The sequence below is a fragment of the Rhinatrema bivittatum genome, chromosome 7 (genome assembly GCF_901001135.1).
Source record: "Rhinatrema bivittatum chromosome 7, aRhiBiv1.1, whole genome shotgun sequence".
NCBI lineage: Eukaryota > Metazoa > Chordata > Amphibia > Gymnophiona > Rhinatrematidae > Rhinatrema > Rhinatrema bivittatum.
Window position 1 is genome coordinate 2,900,183 of NC_042621.1, and position 25,465 is coordinate 2,925,647.

Below are 25,465 nucleotides of genomic sequence, written 5' to 3' on the forward strand. Positions count from 1 at the left end.
GCGCCAGGCCTTTCCTCCCAGCAGCCCCCGGGGTGTGCGTGCGTGCGGCTCGAGGAGCTCCAGGCGCGTGAAGGAGCGGGGCACGCGGGCTTTGCTGTCACCGAGACCCGGGGAGGCGGGAGTCTTGCTGGCTGGAGCGCTGCCGGGCGGCTCGCGCCACGATGCAGGTACGCGCCGGCGCGCTTCTCTCACCCCGCCGGAGGCAGGAGGACGGGCAGTGGCGGCTCTGGGAAACGCGTTTCCTCACGCTGGGGGGGGGGCGCGTGAAATGTTTTAGAGGCCCGTTTAGACTGTCATTGTTCTGAGAAGGGGGACGTCAGCTCCCCTGCTGTGCCAGGGCAGCTCGGGCCGGGGGCTGCAGCACGGGCTGGGCGGTTTTCTGAGTCCTGGGACAGCCTCTTGCGTGCACCTTGTAGCGCCGGGGATTAATTTCCACTGGGGCTGAGATCGGCGCCGAGCACCAATCCCCCACCCTCTGCCGGGCGTTGTAAGTGTTCTGTGCTAGGAACAGAGCGGGAATGAATTGGGAAGACCCCCACTAACCGCCTGCCCCCGCGGCTGCTTTGGGAGGTTTCCAGCACCTGCTCCAGTCCTGCCCAGAGGCTGGCGGCGCGCGCTGAAAGGATTAAATCCGTTCGTCTGCGCACCGCGGCAAAGTTCACCTTCTCGGAGCAAAAGCTTTGCAGCGCACTGTGAAGAGAGTGAAAGGTGGCTAGTGAGGAGCTGGATGCAGTTCTCTAAGGTGCCGGGGTCCCTTGCTTATCTTAAGCAAGAAAGAGATCCTAGATTCTCTATACCCATTTCTGGGACGTAGAAAACTAGTGGGTGAGATGGTGATCACTGCTATGCCATTTGGCTAGGAGGGAAGAAGTTAAAGGTAGAATGCTATTATTAGGCTGCATATGTGACCTAAGAAAACTGTAATACAGTACTAAATTATAGGCATTCCCTTTTTGCATAAATACTTTCCTTTGTCATGGCTGTACAGAAAACACAGCAGGGCAGCAGGGTAAGTATATTGCAGATCTGATCAACTGCATTTAGCCTACTGGTGAGAAGAAATTGCCTAAGCTGGCCTCTGACATAAAAAGATGTGCATTATGGTCTTAGACTAACTTGCTGCCTTCTTCACTTAGAACCTTTACCGTAAGCAGCGAAATTTAGGCTGCCAACTTCTCTTCCTCTGCCTCCATATCTGACCCTTCTGTTCCTGGACTTGTCATGATTCTTACTGTTGGGCTGTCTTAAGTAGAGTCTAATCTAAATCTTGATATGATTTTCAGCAATTTTAATATGTTCCGCTCAAGTTATGCTTACAGAGCATGACACTTATTGTAATCCTTGAAAGCCACTGGTGAAATTCATTCCATATAGCTGCTGGCCAGCATTTGTGTGTGAGAGTAATGGTTCCTTTCAGGTCAGTAATATATTGCTGCGTACCTTTGCTTTGGAGATGTGTGATAGAAACGGAGGACGGCGTCTCAAGCAGTGGCTGGTTGAACAGATTGACAGTGGCATGTATCCGGGCCTGATCTGGGAAAATGATGACAAGGGCCTGTTCCGAATCCCCTGGAAGCACGCTGGGAAACAGGACTATAATCAGGAAGTGGATGCCTCCATTTTCAAGGTACTTTTTACACACTTGTGGTTTTATAATTGGCATCAGTAGGTTTTTTTTTTGAGGTGGTATTACCCAAAGTGTGTTGTATAATGGGAAAGAGGAGTTCAGAAACAAATAGACTGAAGACATAATTTTATTAGTGCTTATAACGAACAGGAATGTTAGTGTTTTAAAGTTTGGGAGCGAGCTATGACTGGCTTGAAAATTGGGCTCTATACTGCAGATATAAAGGTTTGTCTGCCTTCTGGTTGCATGGAAGTTGGAAAGCATGCTGTTAGTGGTTTAAAATTTGGAGAGCATGCTCATCAAGACTGTTCTTGTCACTTTACGAAACATTTTTTACATTGGATTGGATGAGATTTTTTTTAGTTGAAGGCTTTTGCTGACTACTCAGATTTGGTGAGATTCAAGTTGATGGGGATTTGCAATAATTCTGCTCTTAGGGTTAGAGGAATTGTTTTGTTTTAACTTATGGAACACAGTTGGCTGAAATTTTTTTTTTTTTTTTTTTGCCTTCCTCCCTGGATCAGCCCAAAGAAAACTTTCGGGCTGATACAGTAAAAAATGCGGGAGAGCGGGCGAGCACCAGCTCTCCCATGCACGCGACTCAGTAAATAAATTTATTTAAATTAGGCCTAGCGGTAAAAAAGAGGCGCTAGGGACACTAGCGCGTCCCTAGCGCCTCTTTTTGGACAGGAGCAGCGGCTGTCAGTGGGTTGACAGCCGACGCTCAATTTTGCCGGCGTCTGTTCTCGAGCCCGCTGACAGCCACGGGTTCGGAAACTGGACGCCGGCAAAAATGAGCGTCCGGTTTTCAAGCCGCGGGCCTATTTCAAAATTTATTTAATTTAATTTTCTTTTTTTTTTTTTTTACTGCTTTTCTGTGCACTTTCCTGGTGCCCGGAGAAATTAGCTAATTTCTGAAAGTAAAATATGTGGCTTTTACTTTCTGAATCGCGCGGGAATACCTAATAGGGCCATCAACATGCAATTGCACGTTGCGGGTGCTATTAGGTTCGGGGGGGTTGGACGTGCGTTTTGGACGCGCCATTACCCCTTACTGAATAAGGGGTAAAGCTAGCGCGTCGAAAAGGTGCGTCCAAATGCCGGCTAACAGTGCGCTGTACTGTATCGGCCCATTTGTGAGTAACAAAATCACTGAACCTGATGGCTTGATGCCTTCTGTGAACTGAGCAAGTGACTTGCCAAGCTTGTAGTGATATTCTGCCTGAGGCTTCAAAGCTTCACAGGACTCTTTCTAGGATTAAGCTCTTACAAAATGTATGGAACGCTTGCAGATTAATAAAGATGATTTGAGAATGGGCCTTGTGTAATAAGGTGCACTGAGCAGAGCTCGCCGTTTTTACCTGCAACTGTGCGCACATTTTTTCTGTGCAAATGTTACTTCTGAAGTAGCAAGGAGTTTTGCACACATTTTCGTGTGCAACTGTCATGTTTTAGCGCCCTCACATGGAAATCCCATGCCAATGAAAGCATTAACTGCCTCCCCCCTTTTCCCACCAGTTCAGAAAGGTTTGCAGGCATAACTCATATTTTCTTAGCATTGGAAATTTAATTCTGGTCAGAGGTGGATTTAAGTATCCAGTGCTAGTGGCAGTCTGTGGGCAAAAGCTGAAGTTCTGACAGGACCTGTAAGCAAGATTTGTGTACAGAAAACATGCTTTGCACACACAGCGCCTGTTTTCTGTGTATAAATATGATGTGAACAAAAATTTCCTGCACTTTTGATTGTGTATCTTATGCAACCAAAAAGGCACAAAAGAGGATTTGTGCTTAAAACAGGATTTTTGTGCGCACAAATCATATCTAAGAGGCTCCTCAAGTTAAAATATGTGAACAGCTTGTACTGAATGTACATTTTAACTGGTTTGTGCGGGCATTTTCCAGTCAATACACTTTAAGTCCCAAAGCATTAGGAGAGCATTAACTTACTGCATCAGGAGTTACAATTTTTTTTTTTAATGTGTGTGTTAGGAAAGTGCACCATTTTTTAACCCACACCTTTGTCAATCTGACTTTGCATGGCTTGCAGACTGTGTTCACTAACAGAGTAATCTTGGTGTGCTCTATCCTTCTGGTCTGAAATTCCGAGGAGTGCTGATGACTTGGGAATGGTAGCAGATCAGAGATTCAGGTCTGCACGGTCCTTGTACTGATCCAAGGTATCAGCTGCCCTGTGGAAGGCTAAGATGGTGTCGTGCTGCAGCTGGGCGCTGGTATCTTTACTCACCAATAAGAACATAAGAAATGACGGTTATTTACCTTTTAAAATACTAAAACAAGGGCCTGTTTCATGACACCTTAATCAACAGATTTAAAACAAATTGTAAAATGTACTTTTTCACTCTATGCGTAGAGGATGTGGTCAAGGCAACTAGCATAGCGGGGTTTAAAAGTGGTTTGGACAAGTTCCTGGAGAAAAAGGCTATAAAATATGATTAGTCAGGTAGACTAGGGAGTGAGAAACAAAAATCAGATCAACTTTTTGGTATCCAGTCTGACCACTGTTAGAAACAGGATACTGGACCCAACAGACCTTGGTCTGACCCAGTATGGCATTTATTTACACATTCCACCCCACTAATGATTTTATAAACTCCTAATAATAAATTATTTCACTTAATTATGTATTATCTTTCCAGGAACAAAATATGTGGCAGCGGTCAAAAAAGCAATCAGAATTTTAGGGATGATCTGAAAAGGAATGGAGAATAAAATGCAAACTATATTACCTCTATCAAGCAATGTTTTGAGGATATCTTGAGCATTGTGTGTAGTTCTAGACATCCCATGTAAAAAAAAAAAAATAAAATAAAAATCGCAGAACTGAAAGGGGTATAGAAGAAGGCAACAAATGATAGCGGATGGAAAGTGTCCCTAGGCTGCGCAGGTTAGAGCTCTTCAGCTTGGAAAAGACATGGCTGAGAGGGGGCATAACTGCCTTTTTTTTTTTTTGAAAAAAAAAAACAGAATTTATACATCTTGAACGAAAAAACATTGAGTTGATTCAAAACCCCATCAAACTTAAAAATGATCAGAAAGTAGAGCTAGCCGAGAGAGCTCGAAACCTAGGAATAATAATTGGCAAGGAACTCAGCCTTAGGCAACACATATCCGCTAAATGTTAAAGAAGGCTACGCCAAACCTATGATCCTCTGGAGGCTAACACAAGCACACTTTAGAACGGTCCTACAGGCACTCATATTCGTTAGCAGAGATTACTGTAACACACGTTTTCTGGGATTACCATATTCAACAATTAGACCACTACAAATCCTACAAAACTCTGCTGCCAGAATACTTACTGGTAAAACCAAAAGAGATCACATCACCCAAACACTTGCCGAATTACACTGGCTATATATAAAATATAAAACACTCTGCACAATTCACAAACTAATCAGCGAAGAAAAAGCAGACTGGTTAAACACAGCACTACGCTTACATGTCCCCCAGAGAAATCTCAGATCAGCCAATAAAGCCCTTCAGTCAAGACAGCTAGATTAACCCAAGTAAGAGAGAGAGGGCACTATCTTTAGCCGGTCCAATACTATGGAACACAATGCCACTCGAAACAAGATTACAGAGAGATTTAAAACTCTTAAAAAAAAAAAAAAAAAGTTTAAAAACTTGGCTTTTCAAAAAAGCATTTTACAGTGAGAATGGAGAATAAGAAATATAAACGAACAGGCAAATGAACTTCAACACACAGCACAAAGTCACCAGATGCATTTTTGCATATTTTATTTTTTTCTCCAACTTAACTACTAAGAATATAGATAATCAGTATAAAGTACAATAATTGTATGGTTACCCCGTAACCATATAAATGGACAAGATCCATGTCACCTATCATTTAATTTTATTAGTAAAACATGTAACCGAAATGTTATTGGCACTTTGTTAGAGATTTTTACCCAATCATGAATGTATGTGCCTCCCTGTAAACTGTTGTGATGGTGCATGACTAAACGACGGTATAGAAAAGTTTTTAAATACATAAATATGCTTTTACCCAAGGTGGTGTGCAGTGCTATTAAGCACGGGGTGGGTGAGAGACATAGACTCCCCTTTTGTTGTAAGCCACTGGTATGCATGAGTAAATAATAACATTGGTACAGCTAAATTGCAGATTTTATAAGATAACATTGCATCCAAGTTAAGGATGTTGATGCATATGAAAAGAATGAGGTTTTAGCCACTGACAAACAAATGAGATTGGTGCATATACTGCTGGATGAGTAGCATATAGATGTCCATAAGACAGTGAGGTAAATAGTCAATTATAGGCTGAGGATTTCAGTGTATTGTCCACAAGGACTCTCCTGTCCTTTTCCTGGGTGAAGTTGTGTTCTCTTAGGCACAGGAAATGTTGTCTTGAAACCATTTGTCTAACATCCTATAAATCTAGGAATGGCTATCATTTGGTCACCATTATCCATGTTTCTGCCTTTTGTTGCCTGTAGTTCTTCACCTAGTTAGGGATTTCTTCAGCCTTTCAAGTTTAGTTGACCACCTTAGCTTTTTGTCCTATGTTGCTGGGTTTACTTGTATTGCAAAATTTGTCTCATGGGTTTTTCCTTTCGACCTTAGTAAATAACAGATTTTTAAAGCAAACAAATACACAAGCAAAGTCTCGAGTTACCAGTGTGTTGCCCTAGACTAGATTGTGCTTTTCCTGGAATGATAAATTCTTTATTTTTTCTAACGTGCTTTAGCTGTAAAACTGAGTTATGAAAAAAATAACGAGGTCTCACATTGCTTATTGCATAAGGTAAAGTGCAGTGCTGTCAGGACTGGATGCATAGAAATAATCGGCAAATGAGATGTAGATGAGACCTTGTTATAGGACTAAATGACTGACATTCATTCTGCACAGCTCTCAACAACGAGTTAATGTTTGCATACTCATTGAACTGCTCTTCTGTAAAAACAAACTAAAAACCATGAAAACACAATCAGCAAAACAAAGGCAGCAGTCATAACACAACTGTTATGTAAACACTAGTAGTAAAAATGAGAGAAAACACAAAAACGGAAAATGTCATAATGCCTCTATCGCTCCATGGTGAGACTGCACCTTGAATACTGTGTACAATTCTGGTCACCGCATCTCAAAAAAGATATAGTTGCGATGGAGAAGGTACAGAGAAGGGCGACCAAAATGATAAAGGGAATGGAACAGCTCCCCTATGAGGAAAGACTAAAGAGATTAGGACTATTCAGTTTGGAGAAGAGACGGCTGAGGGGGGATATGATAGAGGTCTTTAAAATCATGAGAGGTCTAGAACAAGTTAATTTGAATCGGTTATTTTCACTTTCGAATAATAGAAGCATATAGACAACATTTAAGGCTAATCGGAGAAAATTCTTTTTCACTCAACGCACAATAAAGCTCTGGAATTTGTTGCCAGAGGATGTGGTTAGTGCAGTTAGTGTAGCTGGGTTCAAAAAAGGTTTGAATAAGTTCTTGGAGAAGTCCATTAACGGCTATTAATCAAGTTGACTTAGGGAATAGCCACTGCTATTAATTGCATCAGTAGCATGGGTTCTTCCTAGTGTTTGGGTAATTGCCAGGTTCTTATGGCCTGGTTTGGCCTCTGTTGGAAACAGGATGCTGGGCTTGATGGACCCTTGGTCTGACCCAGCATGGCAATTTCTTATGTTCTAAAACCATCTACACAATAAAATCACAAAAACAGAAAAATATAAGCACATGTAAAAATTGGGTTTATAATTATAATTGAACACCAGGTAATCCTCTTAACATATATGTATATATATATATGTGTGTGTGTATGTATGTGTGTGTATGTGTATGTATGTATATATATATATATATATATATATATATATATATACACACAAAACACAACATTATATACATTAACATAAGACATATAGATATATACACAAAAACACACCATTATATATACATACATAGATATATATATATACACACAAACACACACATTATATATACATACATATACATATATATATATATATATATACACACAAACACACACATTATATATACATACATATACATATATATATATACACACAAACACACACATTATATATACATACATATACATATATATACATACATACACATATATATATATACACACAAACACACACATTATATATACATACATATACATATATATATATACACACACATACATATATATATATATATATATATCGAAATCCTATTTATAGCACCGGAAAACTATGTCCCACCCACACCTCCTATCCCTAGCCAACGTCCGGATATCTCCTTGCACTCCACCTCGCAACAAGTAAAAGACCTAGGGGTCATCTTAGACAGCGGATTCAGCCTCAACAAATTCGTTAATAACACAACAAAAGAATGTTTTTTTAAACTACAGACCTTAAAGAAACTAAAGCCACTCCTTCAATACAGAGACTTCCGCATGGTACTACAAGCCATCATACTCCCGAAACTGGACTACTGTAACTCCCTCCTCCTAGGCCTACCAGCATGCACCACCAAACCACTTCAGATGGTCCTGAATGCCTCGGCAAGAATTCTCTCAAACGCCAAAAAAAGAGATCATATCACCCCAATCCTTCATCACCTCCATTGGCTGCCGATTAAATACACAAGGCCTTACACAACATCGCCCCTCTCAACTTAACGTTTCAAATTCAACCACACACCTCCGTGAAACCAACTCGAAGAGCGTATCAGAACAGACTAATCACCCAACCGGCGAAATCCTCCCTGAGGAAACGAGCACTATCCACAGCGGGCCCTTCACTATGGAACTCGCTACCTCCAGACCTTCGCCTTGAACCTGACCACGCTACATTTAAAAAGAAACTTAAGACTTGGTTGTTCAAACAGGCATTCTCTGAGACCTAAGAGCAAGAAGAAAGACATGTTTCAGACTAGTCGCTCTTTGCTCTTTCCCCAGCCCATAGCATATAACTTCACAAAGAGATCTTTACTGAATTGTACTTAATCATTTAATCAGGTTATTTATTCATTTCGTATCTAATCATATATATTATATCTAATCATGTTTATATTCGTATAACCACGTTTTATTTATTAACTAGTATGTTATTTATTAACTGTTTTAGCAATATATACTAATTTGTTAATTTGATTAATCTGTTCAATGTAAACCGCTAAATGAAGCGATAGTTCTTGTTCCTTGTAAACCAGGGTGATATGTATATTATACAGGAACCTCCGGTATATAAACCCAATAAATAAATAAATATATATATAAATAAAATCTAATGCTTTTCTAAAGGGGTTTCTCTCGAAAGAGCCTTCCACAACATTAGTACCTTTCAGGTGAAGGAACAGCTCTGATCTGTGAAAGGGCTAACGAGAGGCCTTGTGTGCAGACCTCAGAGCCTGAGGTGGGACCTACCAGGAAAGGTGATCCTTAAATAAGCTGTACCCTGATCATTCAGAGCGCTAGATTGAGCACAGAAAGATATATGTAGGCAGGCAGCGAAGTTTGCGCGCTCTCTCGTATTCAGGATCTACTGAAGCCCTCTCTATACCGTTCAGTGGTAGACCAACATATGTACTTCATGTCAATATTTACTACAGCTCACTAGCTGACCTTATATTTCTTTGTATCTAAGTGGACGAGCCCAGCAAATACCTGACTTTATTCTGAGTTTGCTGTGGAGATGTTCTATTGTCTCTGCCTGCTAGGTCCTGACTTTCCTTGTCTGTATATGTAAAAAATGTAAGCGTCAAAGTTCTCCTAAAGTTAGCGGAGACCATTGATTTCCAGGGTGTGTTTCTTAATGGTTTATTTTCTAAAATGAAGGGTCTTGTTAATGCTCATCTACAAACATGAGGATATTTTCAGATTTGTTGTGGCAGTTTACAGCCATGACTAATAGAACAGAGCTCCCGTCTGCCTCTTCCTTAAAAGTGGACCAGAAATGAATCATTGTAACTGGAACTTCCTTTTCTTGCAAACTTAAGTGAAAATAACACAACAAATAATGGCCTAAACATCAAAATTAGATTTCCTTTCATCGGCCCGGGATTCCGTGAACAAGAATGCGTTGCTTGTGATAAGTGGCAACTATGGATGTTTTCTTCACAAAGGCACAGACACGTGCAGATGACGTGCATCTCTGTGGCAGGTCCTAGCCCAGCCTGTGCTGCATGCCTATCCAGACTGGGCTGATTCTTTTTTGATAGATCACAGTTGGCTTATCTATTCCTTGTTTGGAAGGACCAGCTCATAGTACATTCAGATGATGCTTTCACTCCTAGGGCAGATCACATTCTGGCACATGCAGGGGAAGAAGGTTTTTGTTCTTCAGGCTATGGGGTTGTGACCTAGTGGTAAATAGGGATGTGCATTTGTTTTTCACGCATTAGACAATGTCAACGATATTGTCTAATTCGTCATGGTTTGGTAGCGCCGATATACAAAGCAATTTTAGTCAAAATTTCGGCAAAATTTGTATTTTGTATTAGTGTGCAGTAATGCACTGCATTTCTCTTAGTGCGCAGAAATAGCAATTAGTGCTCACTGTGTTTCTAGCTAACGAACTCCTCTGAATTGATACTTTTTAAATTTTTAAGTTGCTTTTTTTTTTTTTTTAGTGCGTACCAACTAATCTGTTAGTGCGCACTAGCTAGATGTTAATGCGCCCTAACTGGTTGTTAGTGCGCACTAATGCACTTCGTCAAATTGCGAGAAAAAAAAAAAAAAGCGAACCGTGGGAAAACGAAATTTTCCGCGGAGCGCCTGAACAGATATCTTTAAACGAAGCACATTCTATGGATACAAGCACTCCATGCAAACTGGATCTCTGCATGCGTTATCGTGCTTATAGTTAGGACTACAGGAACACTTCTAGGGTGGATGACCTAGTAGCAGGTTTTTAGTGCTGAATTGCATGAAAGTTTCTAAAGGAGAGAAACGAGAAGGAATATATTTTAATTTCTTTATCTTCCGCGTGTCTCCTAATTTACTTTTAAGATAAAGGGAGTTGCAAGATGCTAAAGTGACTTGCCTGAGATCTCTAATCCATATGTTAGGGCTCCAACCACTTGACCACCTGTGGTTGCAGACCCCTCTCCTTGACAGTGTGGGGGAAAAATGCAACATTTGAAACGTTTCCCTGTTAAATTGTGCCCTTTTTAGAAGCTGTACAGCAGCCACCTCCTTGTGAGGGTGTTTAGATTGGAAGGATTGCATGAAGGCTTCAGACCTCTGAGAAGCTCTTCCCTATGCTTGTTATATACATTATGCAACATTTTGGTTCAGAATTGCACAAAGTGAAGGCTGCAGTCCTCCCAGGGAAATCCAGACTGAGGAGAAAGAAGGGGCTGGCCCTGTGGACGTCGGATGCTGGGGACCCTGCCAGTATCCAGTCCTAGCAAGCAAAACCAAGACCAGTATTGAGCTTTTAATAAGAGATCTTGTTCATGTAGCATGTAGGCCATTGACTGAATGCCTGTTTATAGTGGCAGGCACTGTGCTTAATCACTTTTATAGCTGTACAGTTTTGAGAACATGGGTAGCTACATTGAGCAAGAATTTGCAATTGTGCAGATGAACAAGTGACTCAGGACCACAGATAGTGACAGAGAAATCTCTGGGAACTGAGCCCACCATTCAAATGGAGGTAAACCAAAGAGTGGCCTAGTGTTTCTATTATATGATGCCAAAATGTTTTTTTTTTTTTGCATTTTAAAAATAAGCAGAAATCGAGAGCTTTCAGAACAGAGTTAAAGAACCAGGTGGTAAATCGCTGGTGGGCCCGACCGTCTGGCAAAGTTGATTATTTTGGTAGGTGTGAAACACCCTGTTTCAGCTGCATGGTATAACTACTTTTCAGGCATGGGCGGTGTTCAAAGGGAAATTTAAAGAGGGTGACAAAGCTGAGCCCGCTACCTGGAAGACCAGGTTACGCTGTGCGTTGAACAAGAGCCCGGACTTTGAGGAGGTGACCGACCGATCGCAGCTGGACATCTCTGAGCCGTACAAAGTTTACAGAATTGTTCCAGATGAAGAGCAAAAATGTAAGTGCAAGTGTGCGTGTCTATTAGTATGAGCTTCTTGTCATGGGTGCAGGAACTAGCGAGGGAGGCATCCCAGTAGAGAGCAGGGAATGTTTTGCTATGCTTACGGTGCTGCAGCTTTTCCTGTGAGCTTTAATAATTGGCCTCGGCTGCACAGGTAAGGTGCTCTGGGTAATAATTTAGTGGTTAGCCGGACACACCTGAGTACGACTTGTAGTGGGTTAAGGTGCTCTTTGGCTGGAGCCTTCACACGCTCTTTGGTAAGAAGCTTCCGCTCTTCTCAGCGTGACTCTGATGGCACACGGGTGTCGCCAGAGTATGCAGCATTCTTTTCTGCGTTTGCACCCTCGGCGTGTGGCCTTGAGTTCCCGCTTCTGTTTCTCATTGCAGTAGATGCGCAGGCAGTGCATGGGAATGTCTGGTGCCTTCTGTTGTGAAGGCTCTTGCAGTGCAGAAATGGAAGAGTGTTTTAAAAGTCCAGGCGAGTGGGTTTGTGTTGGTCTGTCTTCTAAGAATCTTACCTTTTGGTTTTTGCTTCAGGTAAAATCGGCATGGCAAACAGCAGCAGCTTGAGTGAAGACATGGACTGCAGTCAGTCTGAAATTGATGACCTGGTAAAAGAGGTGGCCGTCCATTCTAATTCTGGATGCTTTCCTAGGTTTCCGCCAGTCATGTTGGAAAGTGCATGCACTAGACTAGCCCACAGTGCTCTAAGAAACAGGATGTCAGAACAAGACCATGCGATCTAATTTGCCCATCCACACCAGCTCATTTCTACAATCCCCTGTGCTTGTTCCATGTGTTCTTGAGATAAGATACTGGCCTTGTCTCCACCTGCACTAAGAGGCTGTTCCATGCATCCACCACCCTTTCTGTGTGAAATATCTCCTCAGATTACTCCTTTAGGTTATTCGAGGTGGCTGTGTTCTGCTTGCATTTTTCCCAATTGCACTTACTTGGGATAATCTTGTTCATATTCCACAAATGCTTGCATTGGAACAAATCTTTGATAAATCTACTCTTCAAGTCTGTTTTAATCTAAAAGTTCACCCTGAATTCTGCCTGGGACTTTCTAGCAGTAAATTGCAGTTAACCTAAGATCCAGTTATGTAGAGACCAAGGTAAATGTTTGAACAGATGCCATTAAAGCTCCAGTCTGTTTTCCAGATGATGAAGACCCATTGCCCTTAGTTTGTAGCATTAGGTAGTCGCAGTGTGCTCTTGTTGGGATCGCTGACCGCTGCTTTAATCCACTTTTGCCTTAGGGGACAATTTTCATCAGTCTGGTAACTACAGAGATGTGAAAATTGCACCGTGTATAATGGCTGAAAGCATGCATGCACATTCACAATGTGTGCCCTGGGGCCGGCTTATATAAGGGTCCAGGGGCCTGGTTGGATCACAGGAGTAAACTATGCACGTAGAACTGAATTTTCAGATATTGCTTAGCTTCCTCCGCCTGCACAAATAACAGGTGCATATTCTCCAAGTGATGCGGGCACAAAAATCCCCAGATACTTAGCACCGAGAACGGCTATTGAACATTGTTTCCATAATTTAGCTCATAGAAACATAGAAATGACGGCAGGAGAAGACCAATCGGCCCATCCAGTCTGCCCAGCAAGCCTCACACTTCTTTTTTTTCTCATATTTATCTGTTTCTCTTGGCTCCTAGTAACCTTTGGTTCTATTTCCCTTTCACCCCCACCATTAATGTAGAGAGCAGTGATGGAGCTGCATCCAAGTGAAATATCAAGCTTGATTAGTTAGGGGTAGTAGGGGAAGTAACCGCCGCAATAAGCAAGCTACACCCATGCTTATTTGTTTTACCCAGACTATGTTATTCAGCCCTTATTGGTTGTTTTTCTTCTCCCCTGCCGTTGAAGCAGAGAGCTATGCTGGATATGCGTGAAGTATCAGTTTTTCTTCTCCCCTGCCGTTGAAGCAGGGAGCTATGCTGGATATGCGTGAAGTATCAGTTTTTCTTCTCCCCTGCCGTTGAAGCAGGGAGCTATGCTGGATATGCGTGAAGTATCAGTTTTTCTTCTCCCCTGCCGTTGAAGCAGGGAGCTATGCTGGATATGCGTGAAGTATCAGTTTTTCTTCTCCCCTGCCGTTGAAGCAGGGAGCTATGCTGGATATGCGTGAAGTATCAGTTTTTCTTCTCCCCTGCCGTTGAAGCAGAGAGCTATGCTGGATATGCGTGTACTATTAGTTTTACTTCTCCCCCTGCCGTTGAAGCAGGGAGCTATGCTGGATATGCGAGAACTATTTTTTTTCTTCTCCCCTGCCGTTGAAGCAGGGAGCTATGCTGGATATGCGAGAACTATTTTTTTTTCTTCTCTCCTGCTGTTGAAGCAGAGAGCTATGTTGGATATGTATTGAAAGTGAAGTATGCATTGAAAGCACATTATCTATCTACAAATATTGAATAAGTCTAATAATTGGTAGTACCTATAGCTTATGAACTCTTCGTTAATTATACTTACTCTTGCCCACCCCTGTGTTTTTTGTTTTGTTTTTTTTTTAAATATGGAGATGGCAGGCCTCCATCCTTCCGCTCCGTGAAGGTGGAACACCAACCACTGGCCACTGGCATCCCGCTCTGTGAATGCCTCTGTGGCTACTGCCGCTCCGTGCAGTGTTTTGCTGCCTCCTCTTTATACACTTCCTCTAGACCTGATGGATCCACAGTATTTATCCCACGCCCCTTTGAAGTCCTTCACAGTTTTGGACTTCACTACTTCCTCTGGAAGGGCATTCCAGGCATCCACCACTCTCTCCGTGAAGAAATATTTCCTGACATTGGTTCTTAGTCTTCCTCCCTGGAGCCTCAGCTCGTGACCTCTGGTTCTGCTGATTTTTTTCTGACAGAAAAGGTTTGTCGTTGTCTTTGGATCGTTAAAGTTTTTCAAGTATCTGAACGTCTGAATCATATCACCCCTGCTCCTCCTTTCCTTCAGGGAGTACATATTTAGATTCTTCAATCTCTCCTCATATGACATCCGATGAAGACCCTCCACCTTTCTGGTTGCCCTTCTCTGTACCACTTCCATCTTGTCTTTGTCTCTTTGTAGATACGGTCTCCAGAACTGAACACAGTACTCCAGGTGAGGCCTCACCAAGGACCTGTACAAGGGGATAATCACTTCCCTTTTCTTACTCGATATTCCTCTCTATGCAGCCCAGCATTCTTCTGGCTTTTGCTATCGCCTTGTCGCATTGTTTCGCAGACTTCATATCATTAGACACCATCACCCCAAGGTCTCTCTCCTGCTCCGTGCACATCAGCCTTTCCCCCCCCCATCGAATACAGTTCATTCGGATTTCCACTCCCCATATGCATGACTTTGCACTTCTTGGCATTGAATCTCAGCTGCCATATCTTCGACCACTCTTCCAGTTTCCTTAGATCCCGTCTCATTCTCTCCACTCCTTCCGGCGTGTCCACTCTATTGCAGATCTTAGTGTCATCCGCAAAAAGACAAACCTTACCTTCTATCCCATCCGCAATGTCGCTCACAAAGATATTGAACAGGACCTGTCCCAACACCGATCCTTGCGGTACACCACTTAAAACCGCTCTCTCTTCAGAGAAGGTTCCATTTACCATCACACATTGTCTTCTGTCCGTCAACCAATTTGCAATCCAGGTCACCACCTCGGCACTCACTCCTAAGCTTCTCATTTTATTCACCAGTCTCCTGTGCGGAACCGTATCAAAAGCTTTGCTGAAATCTAAGTAGATGACATCAAGCCCTCTTCCTCGATCCAATTCCTTCATTACCCAGTCAAAAAAGTCAATCAGATTTGTCTGACAGGATCTTCCCCTGGTGAATCCATGCTGCCTCTGGTCCAGCAATTCTCTGGACTGTACGTAGTTCACTATTCTCTCTTTCAACAGTGATTCCATTACTTTTCCCACCACCAAAGTGAGGCTGACCGGTCTGTAGTTTCCAGCCTCCTCTCTATTCCCACTCTTGTGAAGCGGGACCACCACCGCTCTTCTCCAATCACTCGGCACCACTCCCATTTCTAGGGATCTATTGAACAGGTCACACAGTGGACCTGCCAGAACATCTCTGAGCTCCATCAGTATCCTTGGATGAATCCCATCAGGTCCCATGGCTTTGTCCACTTTCAGCTTCTTTAGCTCTTCCCATACATTTTCTATTGTAAAAGCTCATGTGGAATGCAGGATGCGCCTTTGTGCAGTGACTGACTGGGCTGGAAGCCAACATAATTGTTGGTTGGCAACTCTGGACTGCTCTGGTTCTGTTTAAAAATATGGGCTGTGTGTAAGGATGCTGCTTTGCTCTCTGCTGCCCATCTGGTAAAGAGGAGAGAGGCATCCTATTAGGTGCTATCCTGCTGAAAACTGACTGGCATGGATACAGATCTGTTCATGTAACTTGTTCTAAGGCATAGAGAATGTCACTTACTGAGCTGTCTGATCTATTTATTTGCCAGACCCCAGCGGATGAATACCTTACTATAATAAAGAGAAGCCCCTCTCCAGTACAGGAGACCTGCCGAAATCATCCAGCTCAAGACTGGTGGGTCCAGCCACCTAATGTGGGTAAGAAATGTCCGCCTGCGACATTTTGTCATTCCAGCTGGCTTTGGCAGTGTCTGTTTGCTTTCCGGGAGTGTTACTGGCACAAAGAGATAAGCACATGCACGCACACACAGTACCTGAGGGATAGCAGCTGATCTGATTACTTGCAGGAAGAATAAAGCTCTGGCACACTCCTGCCCTGTAAACTATGGTAATCTGCAAGGCGTACTTAGAGCTCTGGTGACTTCAGAGGGCTAGGGGGAGAGGGAAAAAAACCTGGCAAACTATACCTGGGTGTTTTTACTATTCCTCTGGGAGCCTGTCCGTGTTTTATTCTTGAGGGTGACTGGTTTTCAGAGCATGGCATGTGCTGCTCTCGTCTGAGAGCATTCTGCTAACCAGATGGTCTTCCATGCTTTCTCAGGCTGTAAATAGTGGACTCTCATGCAGAGTCATGGCTTGAGCTGTCTTGCTTGTTGTTAGCTGCTGGCCACTTTTGGAGACGTCTGAAATAATTGGAGCTGGGAACTGGTAGATGAATTTATCTGTATTTCATTTCTCAGGTGCAGTGTCAACAGTGGATGGGTATTCTGTTTACGAACCAAGCTACCCAGGTACAGTTTACATTATTGGATTGCTTGACACTTGTTCAATACAGTTCTGGCATCTGTGAGACTAGATATGATTACTTAACAGAAAAATAAGGTGCATGCCATGCCCCCTGGCTGTCTGTAGGGTATCCTTACAAGCCTCGTGCTGTTACTGCAGGGACACAGACCCTGATAGGATAATTGCGCATATCTGAGCATCACAGATTCTTGTCGCATTGGGAGGGCATTCATGAGCCTGCTGTTTTAACAAATAGATGGTTTCATGACATTTGCAGTACTGTGTTTAGTAATGACCCTGTGCCTCATTCACGATGTGTCAAGGGTATAGAGAGGGGGGCGGCAGAGCACACGATGGATCACGGACAGCGGGCTCCCCAGAGATTACCGTTTAGGATGTGTTGGCTTTTACAAAGACATGATCACACTAGAACTTCACGGGCTACTTTTTTTTTTTTTTTTCCCAAACGCTGGTTTTAGGCTTTTCCCAGATGCTGATCCGCTTCTATTACGGAGGAAAGCTGGTAGGCCACGTCACCACGTCCCACCCCGACGGCTGCAGGATCACCGTGAACCAGCTGCCCATGGGCGGCAGCGAGAGCATGGAGAGTGTCTGCTTCCCCTCGGCAGACTGCATCCAGAACGAGCGCCAGAGGCAGGTCACCAGGAAGCTGTTTGGGCACCTGGAGCGCGGGGTGCTGGTGCACAGCAACAGGCAGGGCGTGTTCATCAAGAGGCTGTGCCAGGGTAGGGTCTTCTGGAGTGGGAACTGCACCTCACACAGAGCCAGGCCCACCAAGCTGGAGAGGGACGAAGTCCTCAAGATATTCGACACAAATCATTTCCTGCGAGGTCAGTTGGAGATGACGGATTCTTGTGTTTTTTTTGTTTTGTTTTTTTTTTTTGCTGTTTTCATATTCCTATCTTGTCAGTCTCGCTGTCTTGGAAAGGTCCGCGTGTGGGTTTCCCCCGGGAGTTCTTGAAAACGTTCAGTGCTTGGTGCAAACCAAAACACGTAGCACCACACTACTTTTTAAAAAAAAACAACAAAAAAACCCCAAAAACATAGAAAAGATGTGTGCTGTGGTGAAGAAACTAACTGCATAACAGCTGTGGACAGCTTAAATCTTAATTTTGAATGATCAAAAGTAATTATTATGGTAGGCCCTTTTCTAGATTACATCGTGATCCTGCCAAAAGAGAAAGTAAGGAAGCGCTGACAGATGTGTAAGCTCAGGCTTGTGGAGAAACTGGTTGAGCACGTGACAGATGCTTCATTTCACCCATATTGCCATTAAAAAGTTTGACCTCCTCTTGGATTATGCCGTATGTTGCTTCATAATCCGGCTGCACGTTCAAGGTGACTCCCCTCCCCTCTCTTCTCCCCTAGTTTAATCTCTGGGCCAAAACACTAGGAAGAAAACTCATAAAACTACAGTTCCTGGATGGATAACAATTTGAGTGCTGACATTGTATACAGTGGTAGTAACGTGGCTGATATGAACAAAACATCCCCCTGAGCCCCATGGCTCCTAATTTAGGGGCCTGTTTTCAGCCACGTTCTTGGTGCATTCAGTGGCACAGAAGTGCTGCTGGATAAGCTTAGCTGGTTAATTTCAGAGACTTGGGCTGATTTTGATAGGGTTTAGGAGCCAACTTTGAGTTCCTAAATTGCTCCTTTTTTGAAAATGTATTAAATTTAGGATCATAAAAAGTGGGCGCTTGCTGGGGCAGAGTTAGAGTGGGAAACCAGGCAGGTGCATATTAATGATTTTCAGCACTTAGGTACCTGACCTCAGGGGCCTACATTTTGGGCCCTAAAATTAGGTGAACTTTCAGCTGAAACCTCGGGGGTCCATATTGAAAGTGGTTTGTCCAGGTAAGTTCAGACTTAGCCAGACAAACTGCAGGAGTTTTGTGTTGCTGCATTACAGTTGTTTCCTGAGGCACAGGGAAATAATGGAACTTGCTTAATGTCATGCAAGTCGGTAGGAAGAGCCAGGATTTTAACCCTTGATGTCCCAGCCATATCCTGTGCTGCTAACAAACTCCACACAGAAAATCTGTATCACAGGCTGTCCGTCCCTCAGGAGGTGGCTTTGGCAGAGATTCGCATCACTTCGTACCTGCCATGAATTTTCATGGATTGTACTGAATATGAGCTGTGTGAGCCTGGAGGACAGTTTTCGGCCTTTCCCTAGTGTTTGCTAAGTTGGTGCATGCCTAGGACTATGCATCTGCTTACCAGTGAGTGGTTGCTGAGCGCTTGTCTTGCTTTGCAGAGTTCCAGCACTATTACAGCAATCAGGGCCGCCTGCCAGAAAGCAGCATCACGCTGTGCTTTGGGGAAGAGTTCCCAGACCAGACGCCGCTGCGCTTTAAGTTAATCATTGTGCAGGTAAGAGTAATGTGACGCCCTCCAGGCACCGTTGTCTTTTAGTTTAGCTTTGCCTGGAGAAGGAGGTCACTTTTTCTTATTTTGAGAAATGAGGTGGTTGAGGCTGCACTAACCACAAAAGCATGGGTCACTCTCAGCTGCGGCTCCCACAAAGCATGATCCTCCTAGGATGAGCAGTATGGTAGTCCTTGCCCATGGGTGACTACGTCGGATGGAGCCCGGCATGGAAAACACATCGGCATGCCCTATCCCACGCATCCGAGCGGGGTTCCTCTTCAGTCTTTTTTTTTTTTTTGCTGAGCTTTCGCCTCATGGTTATTGAGCTCGTGGTGTTTTGTCAAAGAAAGTTGTTGGGGAAAACATTTTCACTGATCGTTTTTGGGTTTTTCTTGCATCTTTCTGGATGCGGGTCCCTCTCTGGTTCCCCCTTGTGTCTTAGGTTTTTCAGTGGTTTGGTAAGTTTTCTTTCATTTCCATTCCCCCGTGGCGGTGTTGCCTTGGTGCCTGCCCGTGTCTGTCGTATTATGGCCTCGTCTGGGTTTTCGTTGATGCCCTCAGTGCCTGAGGATTATGGACCCATATGATGTGTGTATCCTCTGCCTGGGGGTGCTGCCTGTGCGACTAAATGACCCCGAAGGGACTTTACGCTCGTCTCGACAAGATGGAGACTCTCTCTTCAGGGCAAGAGTCTGAGACATCGGCATTTGTGGCATCGACGCCACTGGATAGGAGTGCTGAGGACAGGCCCCTGTTGGTCTATTCCAGTTCGAGGATGTTGGGTTTATCATCTTTGACCTCTACCTCGGGGAAAGACCGGGCCAAGCACTGAGGGAAACTGAGAAAGCATCAGCACTGGTACCAGCTGGGTCAGTAACACACCAATGAACACATTGAGAAGCTCCAGCAGCAGGGAAAATGCAGGCATCGATACAGTTGGTGCAATGCCCTGCCCGATTGACACCAGCTGGACTCTGCACTCTTAACTCCTCCTTGAAAGTTGATAATGCCAAAACAGGCTGGGAGGCATGAGGGGCGGCCAGATCTTCCTCGGATCCTTGACTGACACCAGGAACGGTGGAGAATGTCATGGACCCCTGGTATCGATGGAGGATGGGCACTCCTCGCCACAGGGTTGCTTTGGGGGCATCACGGTAAACGCCGGTCAGGGGCAGGCTCTCTTTACGAATCTGTGGCCCAGTATAACCTCAGACCAGTGGGTTTTGTCCATCTGCCAAGGGTACTGATTGAACCTATTGGGTGTCCTGCCAAATCTCCTCCGTGCCCGTTTTTGGGAGCCGATAGTACATCAGGAGGTACTGTTGCAGGAGCTCTCCACCCTCTTAATGGCCAGAGTAGTCGAGATTGTCCCACCAGGGCAAAGAGGTCAGGGATTCTACTCCCAGTACTTCCTGATTCCAAAGAGAGCAGGGGGGGATCCCATCCTAGACCCGAGGGCCTTGAGCAAGTTTCTAATAAAAAAAAAAAAAAAAAAAAAAAGAGTTCAAGATTGTTTCCCTGGGCACCATAATTCCCCTCCTGGCTTTGCTCCCTCTATTTTAATTCACATCAAGATCTTTCCAGGTCACAGGAAGTATCTCAGATTTGTGGTGGGAAAACAGAACTTCAAGTACAGAGTGTTGCTGTTTGGGCTAGAATTGGCCCCACATGAATTCACAAAGTGTCTGGCTGTGGGACTGGGAGTGCATGTTTTCCCTTATCTGAACGATTGGCTGATCAAGAGCACCTATCAGGCAGGGGCAGTTCAGTCCTTGTGCTTGACTATGTGGGTGTTGGAGTCATCAACTACCCAAAGTCCCATCTCAGCCCATCACCTCGATTGGGCTTCATAGGAGCCCTGCTAGACACGGCTCAGATGAAAGGCTTCCTGCCATGCTCCTGGGCACTCACTTTGGCGCCCATAGCAGAGGTGATTCAACAGAGCCAGCAGGTATCTGCACGACACGTGTTGAGACTATCACTCAAGTCTCTCCAGGACTACTTGCCCTGGTGGTGGATTCTCTCAAATTTGGAGCAGGGCATATCTTTTTGGGAAAAAAAAAAAAATCTCCCTACACAAATTGTTCTTACCATGGATGCATCCACCCTGAGCTAGGTGCTCATGTCGACGGGCTCTGCATGCACAATATCAAATCAACTTCATGGAGCTCAGGGTGATCAGGTACTCTCTCTATGGGCTTTCAGAGATCAATTGTCCTGATCCAGACAGACAACCAAGTAGCAATGTGGTATGACAACAAGCAGGGAGGGAGGCACAGGGTCGTACCTCTTGTGTCAGGAAGTGGTCTAGATCTGGTCCTGGGCTCTGACCCACGGGATGGTGCTCCGGGCCATGTACTTGGCCGGAACGGAGAGTGATAGTGGACAGACAGTCAAGCCTTCAGGCCTCACAAGTGGTCCCTGAACCAGGGAGTGGCGAATCAGATCTTCTGTCTCTGGGGAAGCCCAGATGTGGACTTGTCCATATCCCCCTGTAACAGGAAGGTGACTCAGTTCTGCTCCCTGTACAGGTTCGATTGCAAACCAACCTCAGAAGCCTTTGCCTGCCAGTGGGGCAAGTGTCTCCTCTACGCAGTTCCTCCGATTCCTCTAGTTACGAAGACTCTCCTGAAGCTTCGAGAGGACCAAGGGACTATGATCCTCATGGCTCCTCATTGGCTGAGATAGATCTGGTTTCCACTCCTTCGGGAGTTGTCTATCTGGAAACTGATTAGTTTGGGGATTTCCCCAGATCTCATGCAAGATCAGGGCAGGCTGTGGCTTCCCAACCTCCAGGTCCTGTTGCTCACAGCATGGATGTTGAGAGGCTGATTCTGCAGCCTCTTGATCTTTTTGAGGATGTGTGTCAGGTCTTGATGGCTTCCTGAAAGTCTTCCTCTAGAAAGTCCTATGGACTGAAATGGAGATTTTCCATGTGATGTGAGAAAAAGGCCCTAGATCCTTTCTCTTACCTCACACTGAAACTACTTGATTACTTTCTGCACCTTTTGGAGGCTGGTCTTAAAAACCAGCTTTATCAGAGTTCATGTTAGTGCAGTTGGCACATACCACCATGGTGTAGATGGTACGCCCAATTCTGTACAGCCTATAGTTGTATGGTTGATGTGGGGCCTGCTTCAGTTGAAGGCCTCCTGCTGTGTCTTGGGACATCAATATGGTGTTAACTCAGCTGATGAAAGCTCCTTTTGAGCCACTGCACACCTGTGACTTGACCTGGAAGGTCATATTTTTGGTGACTGTCACTTCAGCACGCAGGGTCAGCGAGCTATAGGCCTTAGTGACTTATCCATCTTATTCCAAGTTTTGTCTTGACCGGGTGGTCTTGTGTACGCACCCTAAGTCTTTTCCAGGCCACATTCGCACCAAGGCGGATGTGCACTGCACAGTTTGGATTGCAAGAGAGCCTTATCCTTCTATCTGGAGCAGTCAGAAGCCCATAGACCGTCCACCCAACTTTTTCATTTCTTTTGACAGGAATAGATTGGGAGTTGCCTTTGCCAAGCAGACACTATCCACTTGGCTAGCAGACTGCATCTCCTTCAGTTATGCCTCGGCAGGACTGCATCTTGGGGGTCAGGTCAAGGCTCATTCTGTCAGAGCCATGGCAGTGCCGGTGGCCTACTTGTGAGCAGTTACTGTGGAGGAGATCTGCAAGACTGTGATGTGGCGTTCTCTCCACACATTTGCATCTCACTACTGTCTGGATAGGGATGGCCGACGTGATAGTAGGGTCAGCCATTCTGTCCTTTGGAATATCTTTGAAGTGTCGAACCCAGCTTTACCTACCTACAGCCCATTGTTTGGGTTCAGACGTGTGTCCCCCCCCCCCCCCCCTACAACAGCACTGTGGTTGTGCCTGTTGGCACCTGGTTGTTGCTTGTGGGTTGTGTCCCTCTTTTTTTTTTTTTTTTTGTGGGATTCACCCATGTGAGGACTATCATCCTGCTGGTCTTGGGGGGGGGGGGGAAGAGTTGCTTACCTGTAACAGGTGTTCTCCTAGGACAGCAAGATGGTAGTCCTCACGAAACCCGCCCGCCACCCCGCAAAGTTGGGTTTCTCCTGTTTGTTTTATTTTTTGTCGTAATGCTATGTTACGGAACTGAAGAGGGACACCGTGTGGACGTGCCAATGGTGGCATGCTGGGCATGCTCACTGTGTGCCTAGTCAAAGTTCTAGAAACTGTGACATGTTTTCTGTGCTGGGCTCCATCTGATGTCGCCCATGTGTGAGGACTAACATCCTGCTGTCCGACTCTGCTTTTCTTCTGTTCTTTGTGCTTTGGGACAAACCTTTGCTAAATCAGATGAGGTGATGTTGACATCTGCGTGCAAGTAATGGTTGGTTTGGGGGATTTAGCTTCCCATGCCCACTTAGTGGACAATCTGTGATCAGAAGGGCTGAGATCAGACCAATAAAGAGCTCTTGGTATTGTGATGCCAGATGCTTACCCTCTTACACTCATGCAGGCATGGATTATGGAAGGCTGCATGGTGATCAAGAATATTACTTGTGATGTTTACCCTTAGGTGAAGGCTGTAGCTGTCCCTTTTTAGGGAAGAGAGAATCTCTTTTCATATCCAAAATCTCTTCTGCCATCCAAAGCGCTGTAACTATTAACTCTGCCATCCAAAGCATATTATCAGTCTGTCCTGTGGTTGCAGGACAGACCGCCTCGGGTGGAATGAAAAGTGCAGTATCCATCAGGAAGCTGGAGCCGGTGAGAAGACCTGGAGTGACCCCCACCCACTCCCATAAGCCCTGGATTCTCCCTCCCAGCATTAAAGTATCACAAACCATAGATGAGACTTCATCTGAACATTGCACTTTTGAAAATAGCTAGGGCCAGTTTTAAGCAGGAGTTATGTATTCTCATCTCGTATTCCACAATCTCTCATCTCTTTGCGTTTCTTTTTCTGGTAGATCGAACAGTTGGGGATAAGGCAGCTCCTGGAAGACCCGGGAAAGGTCTACAATGCCAGTCTGCTGCTACCAGAAGAAGCCCCAAATGAACAGCTGTCTCACATCTTGCAGGACATTTGTGGAACGCACCAAAGGTCCTTTTTTAGGGAGAATCAGCAGATCACAGCGTTATGATTGTTTTTAAATTCTTACTTTGCTTCCCTCTGATTTTTGTACTGTGGCCGCCTCCTGGTACGCCGTGAGGTGCTTTTTTTAATCTTTGTGTCTTGTTGCTAAGGGCAGCTCTCAGGGTGGGAATAAGGGCTTTGAGGAATGTCGCTCTCTCCAGAAAGGGATGGCCCTGGCAGAGGACCTGGGGGTCCTCTTTGTAAGAAATGCTTTGACATGGGACTGTTTAATAAATAAATAAACTGCAGAGGGTGGATTCAGTCCCCCCCCCCCCCCCAAAATGATTAAAATAGCATACTTCAAAATTCCTGTTTTGGGGCTGGGGTGAGATGGGAGATATATTTTTAACACTTTCGAAGAAAGCAAACCAGCAGCAAGAGAGAGTGGGGGGGAATGCGCAGAGGTCTTGACACTGTCCACCTTCACCTCCTTGATCATTATTAATAAAAACAAAACAAACTAATCAGAATTCCCTAATCCAAGTCCTGCCGGTGGCACCTACGTCGGTGCTGTCTGGTGAATGAGTGAGCAACAAGGTGGAGGTGGCCCAGGGTGATGGAGCCAGCATGGAAACCCCTTCCTCTCCACAGCCCTGTGTGTCCATTTGGTATTTTTTTTATTTCTCTTAACGGTTAAAGCTCATGGTCTCTCCTGAAAATGGCATGCTGGAGAGCACTGCGCCCAGCCTTACATCTTCAGAGCAGCATTATTAGACTGGTTTAAACTCTGTTTTGGGCATGACTCAAAAATGCCAGCTGTACGAACGCTAGGAGTTATCAGTCGGGGAAGGAGCATTGAGTTCTTGTCAGCACTGCAGTGAAATTAAACTGAGTGTACGGCAAACAGAATGTCAGAAAAGATTCAAAAAGGAGTAGAAAAGAAAATTGTGACTCCCCTGTTCATCCAATGTGTGACGGCGCCTCGAGTATTGTGTGCAGAACTGGGAAATGGTAAAGGGGATGAATGAAACTGCTTTCTTAAAGCGAGCCTGAGCAGGTTAGGGCTCTTCAGCTTGAAGACGTCTGAGAGAGGTCATGTTAGAGGGGAGCGGTTATCTACTCTTTCAGATAGGACTAAAGGACACCCTATGAAACTAACTAGTGCA

At 44.7% G+C, this 25,465-nt stretch overlaps 1 protein-coding gene across 3 annotated transcripts; it reads left to right on the forward strand.

Annotated features, from left to right (window-relative positions):
• Positions 1-24,641, forward strand: IRF8 (interferon regulatory factor 8). Of its 3 annotated transcripts, none has more exons than XM_029608074.1 (9): positions 1-167; positions 1,454-1,627; positions 11,507-11,690; positions 12,231-12,313; positions 16,161-16,269; positions 16,812-16,862; positions 17,337-17,708; positions 19,139-19,254; positions 24,193-24,641. In XM_029608074.1, exons 1-9 carry the CDS (start codon positions 162-164, stop codon positions 24,364-24,366), a joined length of 1,269 nt encoding a protein of 422 aa, XP_029463934.1. In that variant the 5' UTR covers positions 1-161; the 3' UTR covers positions 24,367-24,641. The 3 variants fall into 3 exon arrangements, with proteins under 3 accessions (XP_029463934.1, XP_029463933.1, XP_029463932.1); XM_029608073.1 differs by lacking the exon at positions 1-167 and adding an exon at positions 767-1,009 and having other exon boundaries at positions 12,231-12,304; XM_029608072.1 differs by lacking the exon at positions 1-167 and adding an exon at positions 772-1,009.
• The last annotated feature ends 824 nt before the right edge of the window (positions 24,642-25,465 follow it).

Bases quoted from the DNA above. Each gene is read 5' to 3' on its own strand.
- IRF8 (XM_029608072.1), top strand. From the start codon at position 977: ATGGCTGTACAGAAAACACAGCAGGGCAGCAGG. The intron at 1,628-11,506 runs GTACTTTTTACA...ACTACTTTTCAG, and splicing joins TGGATGCCTCCATTTTCAAG to GCATGGGCGGTGTTCAAAGG. The intron at 12,314-16,160 runs GTGGCCGTCCAT...TTTATTTGCCAG, and splicing joins TTGATGACCTGGTAAAAGAG to ACCCCAGCGGATGAATACCT.